General features: G+C 35.5%; 2 protein-coding genes across 2 annotated transcripts; one reads left to right on the plus strand and one right to left on the minus strand.

Annotated features, from left to right (window-relative positions):
- Positions 1-2,063: 2,063 nt before the first annotated feature.
- On the minus strand, positions 2,064-5,740 carry LOC123914050 (disease resistance protein RPM1-like). The gene is made up of 2 exons (XM_045965024.1): positions 2,699-5,740; positions 2,064-2,316 (listed from the first exon to the last, which is right to left on the minus strand). The coding sequence occupies exon 1, from the start codon at positions 5,510-5,512 to the stop codon at positions 2,708-2,710; it is 2,805 nt and encodes a 934-aa protein (XP_045820980.1). The 5' UTR covers positions 5,513-5,740; the 3' UTR covers positions 2,064-2,316; positions 2,699-2,707.
- A 1,816-nt stretch (positions 5,741-7,556) lies between these two features.
- Positions 7,557-11,212, plus strand: LOC123914048 (disease resistance protein RPM1-like). Its single transcript, XM_045965022.1, has 2 exons — positions 7,557-10,683; positions 10,932-11,212. The coding sequence occupies exon 1, from the start codon at positions 7,850-7,852 to the stop codon at positions 10,670-10,672; it is 2,823 nt and encodes a 940-aa protein (XP_045820978.1). The 5' UTR covers positions 7,557-7,849; the 3' UTR covers positions 10,673-10,683; positions 10,932-11,212.
- The last annotated feature ends 1,085 nt before the right edge of the window (positions 11,213-12,297 follow it).

The following is a 12,297-nucleotide window of genomic DNA, read 5'->3' on the forward strand; positions in this document are numbered from 1 at the left end:
AGTGACACTTGCCAGACCAGCAAGAATATGTCCAGAAAGGTTGTTGTTATTTAGCAAAACATATTGGTCAGATTTTTCGTGATTCGGAAACTAAATTCCGAACTGTGCCTACATAAAATTGGTTCGGAAACTACATTCTAAACCAAAAATAAATTCGAAAAAAAAATATATAATAAAAAAATAAAAATAAATTCGGAATAAAAATAAATTCGGAAAGTAATTTCCAAACTGAGTTTAAGGGTAAAAACGGAATTTTGAGGGGCTGGGAGAAATGTAGGGAGCCTAAACAGAAATTTTTTGCCATCACTCTCATCAGCAACTTTGTTTTTTTTTTTCACCACTAGTTTAATCTGGTTCGTGGGTCAGTTTTGTCATCAACTGGTTCCAGCCCCCTTTGATCGCATTTGCGGGGATCGAACCGCGGTCCTCCCTATCAATATAAGCCCAAACGATGAAGTACACACATTCCTTGATTCTAGCAGATGAGGTTAATTCTATGGTGTGCTTGAATTTTAAAGGTTGAATTGAATTTTAAAGGTTAATTCTATGGTGTTAATTCTTTTGTGAGCGGCAACATGAAGATATTTAATTGAATCTGTTTACATATGCATAGGAAACAATCAAGTTAAGCCTTATATAAATAACACAAAATATTTTACTGATGGAAATCAAGAAAGATGGATAGAAGATTTAATTCGTGAGGTTTTTGCACCTCGGGATGTGTCAGATTTTAACAATCCATCTGCTTCGCCTTCATGAAAAGGATGATATCCTATGGAGGTTTAGTGCAAATGCTGATTACTCAGTAAAAAGTGTATATAGATTGTATTGAAACCTTGGTTAACCGAGAGGAGTGGAAAGTGGATGGTGATTGGAAGGAATTGTCTTCTCGATAAGCCGTGACTGAGAAGGAAGGGAGTGGGGAGCTCGTTATGTGTGGTTTGTGAGGCTGACGCAGAATCAAACTGGCAACTTTTCTTGGTATGTGCATTGCAGAAAGTATAAACCCTTAACATATTTTGGAGCAATTGATGGCTGCTTCAGATGGATTTGAAGACTTGTTCTGCAGGGTGCTATCTGGTTTTACAGCAGACCAGTTAAGGTTATTTTCTACCATATCCTGGAGTATTTCGAAAATGAGGAACAAGAAGTTATGGGATTCAGTGCAGGAAACAGTCAATCAAGTAGGCCAACATGCTATCTCAACGATTCAATACTAGCAGCGCGCAAATTCTGCAGGTACTGCAGACCGGACAGTGCAGCAGCATCGATTTCAAGTGTAATACAGATGCAGCACTTTTTAATGAATATCACTGTGTTGGGACTAGTTGCTGCATTCACGACAGTACAAGCGATTTTGTTCTCGCTTAGTGTTCCAGTCTCAATTTTTAAAGCATACATGTAATGTAAGACATGCTATTAGCAACAACATCTAACATAGTGCTTAGGTTTGTTTACACACAAGTAACATATTAGGTTGATGACTCCAACTTTGATCGACATATAAACAAACATGAAGGAAACTTTATCGAGGTAAATGTATCTTCAAATTACTCTAATTCTTTCACAATATTGGTAAAGAAGAAAACAAGTTCCTATATTTGTTATACCACAAAACAGTAAAGAAATGGAGACAGGTCACAAAAACTAGTTATCATGTTTGATTGATGAATATCAATTTGAGTAGGACACTGTCTAGTGTAATTTAAGTCCATTGTCCATTTCATCGACCGTCAAGACTCTCAATATTCAAAAATAACATTTTAGTCCGAGCTAAGTCCGGTGGACTACCTATTTAAGGGGGGAAACTTTCCACCACTTAATTTTTCTATTCACGAAGCTCAAACCCGAGAATTTACTTGAGGGGAGTCAAATTCATCGTTAGTTATACCAATAGATGCCGGCCTATTCAGCATTTTTCTTTTCCAGGTATATAGACATTCTAACTTAAAATTTACTAGTATTTTATGAAAATCTATTCTCACCTGAGAGATTTCATCAATGTAACATATTCAATAAATACTAGCAACATAATTGCATAAATCTTTCCTAGCAGATTGAAATATCCACAGAAATATCGATTCTATTGTTTGTAGAAAAAGCATCCACACCACAACTAATACTACAACAACACAATTGACAAAAACTGAAAAGAAAACCAGGACCATTTGTCAATTAACAGAGTACACACACATTCCTTGATTATAATAAATGAGTTCAATTCAAGGAAATAATTTATTTCGGGATGGAAGCACATAGCAGGAATGAAGAGACAAAGGGCATCTTTTTGTGAGCTGCAACATGTTGAATTTGAATCTGTTCACATGGACACATAAAACTATCAAAATTGATCATGATACGAATAACATAACAAGCTAATTGGTCTCGTGACTTGAATTTTCCGATGCCTAATAAATAGTCTTATTACATGATTTATGAAAGATCTGATTGATATTAGCAAGTCTCAGAATCAATACATTATACATATACCCAATCAACATAAGAATATATTGTAAGATTACTTTTCTTAGGATATTTCTGCATACATTACAGCATATTTTTACTTGAAATCAAGAAAGATGTAAACATTCATGAAAGAAGTTAAAAATAAAATTGGTAAAAATGTACTTTGGTTAGAATGGTAATGTAATTTCAAACATTCACAAGAGAAGCATAACATTGTTAGAGGAAAGAATACCTTGATATTTCAGATATTGAGCTGAGTAGGAATCAGGCGCAACTCATATTTAGGAAAACTTGATTCTACTTTCTCACGAACTTGTACACGGGGAATATGATTGATAATCCGATGGCATGGTCCATCTTTATTTGGATCAATGCTATCAACTAATTCAACTGGCATATCAGCAAACTCAAGGTATTTAAGGTTTTCCAAGTTTTGGAGGTCTTTGGGTAACACCTTCAATTGAGGATTGTCGTGACATCTGAAGTGCTCAAGAGCAAGTAAAGCTTCTCTGTCTATAGATATAGAACTGAGTTTATTCAATCTAGTGAGATCAAGTTCCTTCAGTTTAGGAAACCCTCCAACTTTAAAATGCAAACTATCACCAGCAAACGCATCATCCCAGAAATTCAGCCTCGACAAATTTGGCAATTTTCTTAAAGAGTCCAGTGGATCATGTTCGAAGTTAGAAAAGCCAAGCATTAGCTTCACAAGATATGCAAGTTCTGGAATCCAATCAGGAAATCTTGCTAGTCTAGCTTTGATATTGATTACTCTAAGATAGCGTGGAGCTGATACAAAATCCAAGTCAAGGATTTCATCCTCAGCTTTAGCAGTAATATTTAGAGATTCAAGGAAGTTCATCTCTCCTATTGCAGCACATAATGCATTTCCTTGTGCACTCTGCACACATCTTATGCCTAACTTCTTTACCTGTTTCAACTTTTTGAGCTCTTGCATATGGTCTATTTCACCATGATCGGCTTCCAAAAAAGAGAGATTTTGCAAAGATTTCAAGCATCCAATACCCTCTTGCATTTGCACCCCTGTTGTATCGTTCAACGTAGAATAATTCCCTTCATAATATTTATAGTAAACTTTAAGAAGCCTTAGCTTGGTGAGGTTTTTTATCTCCATTGGTAACTCATGAATTTTAGTTTGCCTTAGATCCAACGTTTCTAAGTTCAGTAGGTTACCAATAGATCTTGGAAGAACCGTAACTTCTGTATGACTTAGGTTCAAGTACTTTAGATGGAAAAGATTCCCCAAGTTCTCAGGAACACGTTTCAACAAAGAACGCTCAAAGTTGAGTACCTTTATAAGCTTGAACTTGATAGATAAACTATCAATGAAATATTCGGGCAATTCTTCTTTGTCAAAAACAAAGATAGCACGAATTCCTGGGTTACTGTTGCTTCTCAACACATTGTTGGAGAAAGTTACTATAGAAAACCGTCTGGTAATGTCAACTGTGACTTGTTCATGATCCTCATACATTATATGGCAAAAACATAGATCTTTCATTTTTCTAATGATTATATGACGCAACAAATTATGAACTTCACAGCTTTTGACTTTCCCATCAAAGCCAACACTAGAAACTTGAACCAAACTTGTTTGTATCAGCTCTTTCAAGTACCCTTCAGCAACTTCCTCCAAAGTTCTTCCCTCTTCATACTTAACAAATCCTTCAGCTATCCATTGCCCAATAAGTCTCTTACAGTTGATGGTGTGGTGCTCCGGATAGATACCAAAATACAACATGCATAATTTCAAATGCCATTGAAGATCATCATAACTCCGAGATAAAATAGTTGTTAGACTAGTGAAATGCATGTTGCCATCTAACTCCATGCCCAGATTTTGACTAAACTTTCCCCACTCAAAAATGGTTTTAGGTTTTGTTAACAAAAGACCACCAATGGTCACAATTGCTAGTGGTAGCCCTCCACATTTTTGAACAATTTCTTTAGACATGTTCTCAAGATCTGTTGGACACTGCCCTCTAAATGCCTTCTTCCAAAATAGCTCCAATGCTTTGTCATCAGGCAAAGGCTTTAGGATGTGAATATGAACAGAAAAATGTTCCTTAAAATACTCTGCGGCACGCATCATTCTAGTGGCCACAATGATTCTAGATCCTATTTCATTTTCAGGCATGGCATGTGCAATTCCCTTAGAAAAGTGTTCGTTCCGAACATCATCGAACCACAGCAAGTATCGTTTTGACCGAAGGTATTGAATCACACGGGTAGTCAATGTCATTTGATCCATCTCCTTCAGACCATTTGGAGCAGACTCCTTGCTATCCTCGCAAAACTTATTTATCATATCAATCAACAACTCCTCTGCAGTCTTGGATTGAGAAGCGGAGATGTAAAAGCAACAATCAAAGTGCTTTTTCACCTGCGGGGTTTCAAGAACATACTTAATAAGAGTAGTTTTTCCGAGTCCCCCCATGCCTACCACAGAAACCAACATGAGCTCATTGGTTCCCTCCACCAAACAACTAACCAATTCATCTCTTTGGGACTCAAACCCCACTACTTGAGCCTCTTTGAAGGAAAAAGTAGCCATTTGAGGGTTACCAAATCTGGCAGCTTTGGTCCCTCTTGAGCTGCCTGATCCACTTTCAGGTTGAAATTCAAACATTGAACTTCTTTTGTTGATTCTGGCAACTGATAATTTGATGTCATGAATCTCATAAGCAAACTGATACCGTGACTTCAGGTTTAACACCATTTGAGATACCTTTTGGATTAAGGCTTTGAATCCTGAATGGTTGTCGTTGACCCTCTGTGCCATATACATGTCATACTCATCAATGACATCTTCTATGCGAAAAGAAGCTTCTCTCAGCTGTTTCGTCCGAGTTTTGACTTCTCCATCAGAAGCCTTTGCGTCTGCATCCTTGAGCAAGGTTTGTATGCGCTCATGTTCATCTTTGATCTCTTGGAAGTCTCTTCCAAACCCTGTCAACAAAGCTCCTTGTGCTACTACAAATGGGAAGGATTGATGCAGAACACAGGACCATGTATTTTCTGACATTTCTTCATTTTATAATTTAGCAGATTTTATCTTGCCATGAACTTCAAGTGCCATGTTTTGATTCATTCAAAAGACTGACTAATGTTTTTTTTCTTTTTTTGTTGAGGTATGACTAATGATTTGTTGAGTCTACACGAATTTATTTGTTTACTACAGTATTATTTTGTTTCGTGGGAAAGTGCTTTCAATTTTGTGGGAAATTGCTTTGAAATTTGTAGCTCTTTGTTTATTTTTTTACTAGGTAGCTGCAGAATTATTTTAGGAAAATGCTCCTCCCTCACGTCCAAGTGCGAAACTTTCACATCAAATATTACAACTCTCAATAATGTTTTCACCGATATAAATTTTATAAAATCCACCGTTGGATTGAAAGTTTATGTCATATAGATCATTTATGTAAAATTTCAAATAAATTCAAAATCAATTGATATGTTATTGAGATACATCAAAATTAACAGGTTTTGTGTTTTTTAAATGCCGTTAATCTTTAAGTAGAAAGATTGGAAAAATATGCATTAACTCAACAGCTCTGACAACTCTATTCATGGTCACCTCCTCAATAAAACATTTATCTCAACTAACAGCATCTCCGAGCAATTTCACCTTAGACAACGGCCTCCCAATATTCAAAGGGAACAACCCCTCACAAAGTTTGTTTCCATCACAAGAAGGCCAAAAAATCTCTGTTTTACGAATACTAACTTATAATTTATTTTGACATGTTAATTCATTTAGCTTATAGCTTATTATTTTTTATTCTAATTTTCCCCTTATTATATCACTCAAAAAATTAAATATTAATAAACATATTTCTTTATGCTATTTCATTTTTTTTTTTACAAGGATCATTTCATATTTATACATGCTAATTCAATTGCCTAGTTTTACCTAATACTGTAGATTCATTTATATATATGCCGGTGTCATGTGGTTGAAATGATTGAGATTGTATCTCAAAACATAACTAACTCAGGTTCGACGCCGGCACACCCAGGTTCAACGCCGACACACCGTAACATGTTTATTTTGTCAATAGAAAGTCTAGGCTAAATAAAAGAAAAAACTAAATAGCAAGAGAAGAAAGAAAGAGAGTAATTAACAATAAATTAATCTGAGTTGGAGAATGCTCGTAAACAATCACGGTAATCCATCATCAAAACATGTTAAGAAGTCCTACATCTGTTGTGAGATGGCTTTGACAAGTGTTTATAAGCAAGTGACAATCCTCACCTTACAAGCCGGTTTTGTAAGGATGGGTTAGGTCTAATACTCATTTCTAATATGGTATCAGAGCCTCCCCTGATCTGTTGGGCCACCTATTATCAGGTTTTCGTTATCAGACCACCCACCATTTATATCCACGCACCAAGTCCAATTGTGTTAGACGTGAGAAGGTGTGCTAAGAAGTCTCACATCAGTTGTGAGATGACTTTGACAAATGTTTATAAGCAAGTGACAATGTTACCTTACAAGTCGATTTTGTAAAGATGATTAACCTCATTACTCATTTCTAATAAAACCTAAAACCATGTTTGAGTGGGAAAAGGATCAAAAGTATCAACACAAACATACAAGCATCGACATATGAATTCGCGTCACGATAGGTGCTGTTATTGCTAAAGTATTGTTTGTCAACAATAGCTGTATTTATTAAATAAAAATAAAACAACACCGACGGCAATGAAAATGAAAGTGATAATAATCGTCCACCATACACCAAATAAACAGAATTTTTTATTTTTTTGTCATACTAAATTACTACAAGTGACTCTAGAAATAAATAAAAAAACAAAAATAAGAGCAAAAAATTTAAGTAAATATTTTTTTTTAAAAAAAAAATTGAAGTATCTAATGCACTGCAAAACTATTTGACAACTCTCAAATTAGATTAAGCGATACAATATAAACCACATATACACCGATAGTAAAAACAAAAAAATGCACTATTATTCAATTATTTTTATTTCTTTAACCCTTTTAAAAAAAATGTTAAACAGTGCCTGAACATATTAATATAAAAAATCGATTTTAAAAATTGTGTATTCAAAATCTTGAATTTATGAAAAATTATTTTATCACCATTAATTTTGAATTTTATTTCATTTTTTATCATGCTTAACAAGTGCTCGAGCATTGACCCTCATTAGGCAACAACCAAGAAATTGGTCAAAGTCTTTGAACAGTAGCAGCAGGGTAAAGGAAGGCATCTCGAAGTTGCCAACAAAATTGCTTGCAAGATCTGATAACTTTGTAAGCAGGTGATCTAATAATCTGAGGAAAACATTGAGAATATCCAAACCTTGCTCTCAACTGATTCTAATAACTTTTTTTATTGAAATGGCTGAAACAGTAGTGTCATCTGTTTTGCATGAACTCTACCAATTTGTAATAGAAGAAAGAAGTTCAGTGATAGGGGTTGAGAGAGACTTCATTGACATCAAAGATGAGCTTGAGAGTATCCAAGCCTTGCTCAAGGGTGCAGACATAAAGGCTGCTGATGAAGAAGGAGGAGGAGCCAATGAAGGAGTCAAAACTTGGGTGAAGCAGCTGAGAGAAACATCTTTTCGCATAGAAGATATGATTGATGAGTATAATATGTATGTGGGAGAGGCACCAAAGATCAACCATTCTGGATTCATAGCCAAGATTCAAACGCTTCCTAACATGATCAAAAGCATGAAGTGGAGGTACCAGATGGCTTCTGAGATTCAAGACATAAAGTCATCACTTGTTAAAATCAAAGAAAGAGGGCAGAGGTATGTAGTTAAGTCTGAAAGTGGATCAAGCAGATCAAGAGGGTCTAAAGCTGCCAGATTTGGTGACCCTCCAATGGCTCTTTATTTCAATGAAGAAGAGACTCAACTTGTGGGGTTTGAGTCCCAAAGAGAGGAAATGGTTAGATGTTTGGTTGAGGGAACTGATGAGTGCAGTGTGGTTTCTATTGTTGGCATGGGAGGACTGGGAAAAACTACTCTTGCTAAGCTTGTTTTTGAAGACCAGCGTGTGAAAAAACACTTTGATTGTCGCTCTTTCATCACAGTTTCTCAATCCTACAATATGAGGGGGTTGTTGATTGAAATGATAAACAAGTTTTGCAAGGACAGCAATGAGCCTATTCCCAAGGGTCTGCAGATGTCAGATGGCCATAAGTTGATTACTCATGTGGGACAGTACCTTGACTCAAAAAGGTACTTGGTTTTATTTGATGATGTTTGGAAAGTAAATTTTTCTGATGAGATTCAACATGCCTTAATTGGTAGTAACACAGGAAGTAGAATCATTGTAACAACTAGAAGGATGCATGTTGCTGAATATTTTAAGAAATCTTTTCCTGTTCATATTCACAAACTACAACCTTTGTCTCCAGAGAAAGCATCAGAACTGTTTTGCAACAAGGTGTTTAGAGGGAAATGTCCAAAAGAACTTGGGGACATGTCTCATGAACTTGTTCAAATATGTGGCGGACTACCACTGGCAATTGTAGCCATTGCTGGTCTTTTGTCAACAAAACCTAAAACTGTGTTGGAATGGAGACAGGTGAATCGAAATATTAGAATGGAATTAGACCGCAATGTGCATATGACTCATCTAAGAAAGATTTTATCATTAAGTTATGATGATTTGCCTTACCATTTGAAATCATGCTTGCTATATTTTGGTATATACCCTGAGCACTACACCATTAAACGGAAGAGACTTACTCGACAATGGATGGCTGAAGGGTTTGTTAGGTGTGAGGAGAGCAGAAATCTGGAGGAAGTGGCTGAAGAGTACCTAACAGAGTTGATACATAGAAGTTTGGTTCAAGTTTCCAAAGTTAGTTTTGATGGGAAAGTCAAAAGTTGTCGTGTCCATAATTTGTTGCGTGAAGTGATCATTCGAAAAATGCAAGATTTAAGCTTTTGTCATTTAATGCACGAAGATGATGAACAAGAAACAGTTGGAATAACTAGGCGCTTTTCTATAACATCCATCTCCAACAATGTGTTGAGAAGCAAAAGCAACTCAGGAATTCGTGCTATTTTCGTTTTCGACAAAGGCGAATTGCCTAAAGGTTTCATGGATGAATTGTGTACCAAGTTCGAGCTTTTGAAAGTACTTGATTTTGAGAATTCTCTGTTGAGTTCTATTCCTGATGACTTGGGGAATCTTTTCCATCTAAGGTACTTGAATCTAAACAGTACAAAAGTCAAGGTTCTTCCTAGATCGATTGGTAAGCTAGTCAACTTAGAAACGTTGGATCTAAGGCAAACTAAAGTTCATGAGTTGCCAAGGGAGATAAACAAGCTCACAAAGCTAAGGCTTCTTCTAGCTTATTATAGAAAATATGGTCTTTATTCTATTTTCAACTTTACAACTGGTGTGCAAATGCAAGAGGGTATTGGATGTTTGAAATCTTTGCAAAAGCTTTACTTTTTGGAAGCAGATCATGGTGGAGTAGACCTCATCCAAGAGCTCAAAAAGTTGATACAGTTAAGGAAGTTTGGCATAAGGGGTGTGCGACGGGAATATGGAAATGCATTATGTGCTACAATACAAGAGATGAAACAACTTGAATCTCTAAATATTACTGTTATAGCTGAGGGTGAAACCCTTGACTTGGATTTTGTAGCAGTTCCACCACCTAATCTTAGAGTTCTCAACTTGAAAGGTAGATTGACAAAGTTGCCTTATTGGATTCCAAATCTCAACTATCTTGTGAAGTTAAGACTCGGCTTATCTAACTTTGAACATGATCCACTGGAAGCTTTGAAGAATTTGCCAAATTTGTTGGGGTTGAATTTGTGGGATGATGCATTTTCTGGTGAAAGTTTACATTTTCAAGTTGGAGGGTTTCCTAAGCTGAAGGAGTTGGATCTCACTAGGTTAAATAGACTAAGTTCTATATCCATAGACGAAGAAGCTTTACTTGGTCTTGAACACTTCAGATTTAAAAACAACCCTCAATTGAAGGTGTTGCCCCGAGACCTCCAAAACTTGAAAAACCTTCAATTTCTTGGATTTGCTGATATGCCAGCTGAATTAGTTGATAGCATAGAGATAGGTGGACCGTGCCATTGGGTTATCAATCATATTCCCCTTGTACAAATTTGTGAGAATGTTGGATCAAAATTTCATGACTATAAGCTGCACCGCATTCCAACTCAATTCAATGTCTGAAATATATCAAGGTACTCCTTTGTCTTACAATGTAATGCTTCTCTTGTGAATCTTTGCAATTACATTGGCACTCTAACCGATGTACATTTGTTCCAATTGTGTTTTTCACTTCATGCTTAAGTTTTTCCTTTACAATAATATTTGCATCTTTCTGGATTTCAAGTAAAACTATGTTGTAATCCATGCAAAACTATGCTAAGAAAAGTAATCTTATAATATCATGCTCAAATTTGATGGTTTCATGTGTCCATTTGAACAGATTCAAATTCTCCATGTTGCAGCTCACAAAAAAAGATGTACTTTGTCTCTGCGTTCCTTTTATGGTGTGCTCGAATTGCCCAATAAATTATTTCCTTGAATTGAACTCATCTACTATATAATCAAGGAATGTGTACTATATTATTTCCTGTCATTTGTGGTGTTGTCTATTATTGATGGTAGTGTGGATGCTTTTCTACAAACAGTAGAATGTAAATTTCTGTGGATATTTCAATTTGCTATGAAAGATTAAGTAAAACATTAACTTTCATAAAATTAAAATAGTATTGTTATTTAGCTTCATACCTAATAATAGGATTTTGCACTACATATGGTAACATTTACAAAAGGGTCTCTAGTTTCCTCTTATCTAGCAACTACTGCCTAAATTGATATTCAGCCTCAATATTCATCTCAGAAATCAAACAACATGGTAGCTAACAGTCTCAAAGAGAAATACTTTAATGTAGATATAGTTAACTGGATAAATGGTTTAATTTGTGTTTGTTTATATGTTGATCAAAGTTGGACAATCATCAACCAAATATGTTTGTTACGGTTAAAGAAGTCTCACATCGGTTGCGAGATGACCTGAATGTGTGTTTATAAGAGTGAGGGCAATTCTCACCTTACAAGCCGGTTTTCTAGGGTTGAGTTATGCCGAACTCTCAATTCTAAGAGTTAGCTCTGTTTAAACCAAGCTAAGCACTATATTATACGCTGTTACTAATAACATGGCTTACAAGCCTTACATTACATTCTACATGCTTTAAAATTTCACCATGGACCACAATGCTAGAGTCTAAGTTATGAGTTACAACATACCTGATATAGATGATGGACTCTGAATTCATGATAGTACATTACTGTGATCTGACTTGTACTAAACTCTTGAGTTACAGCATACCTGGTGTCTATTCCATTTCTAATCCACAAACCTGCATATATATAACTTGACATAATGGATACATATTTGTCTAGTACAGTACTAAATAGTAAGCAATTAACACAACAGTGATTAATTATCTATGGTGAAGGATAATTATTAATTCTGAAACAACCCAACTGATTAATTATTAGATAATTTTAACCCTATACTCGTCTCTGTGGGGGTTGAAACTTGAATGATCAAACATAAATAACCCTAATTTATCCCAATCTATAGAGTAAGACAAAGGCTAAGTTTTCTTGAAATGTCAATGTCTTTTCCACAAATTGAAAATAGTTTACAGCATTGCAGATCAATTTCTTTGAAGGAATTTACAAACAAATTTCATGTCCATTAGGGAAATCATTGATACATTCTACATGAGCACCCAAATACTTTAACCTGATGAAAAAAAACAGCAAAAAAGAAAAATCAAAAC

The sequence above is a fragment of the Trifolium pratense genome, linkage group LG3 (genome assembly GCF_020283565.1).
Source record: "Trifolium pratense cultivar HEN17-A07 linkage group LG3, ARS_RC_1.1, whole genome shotgun sequence".
In the NCBI taxonomy this organism is placed as follows: Eukaryota; Viridiplantae; Streptophyta; class Magnoliopsida; order Fabales; family Fabaceae; genus Trifolium; species Trifolium pratense.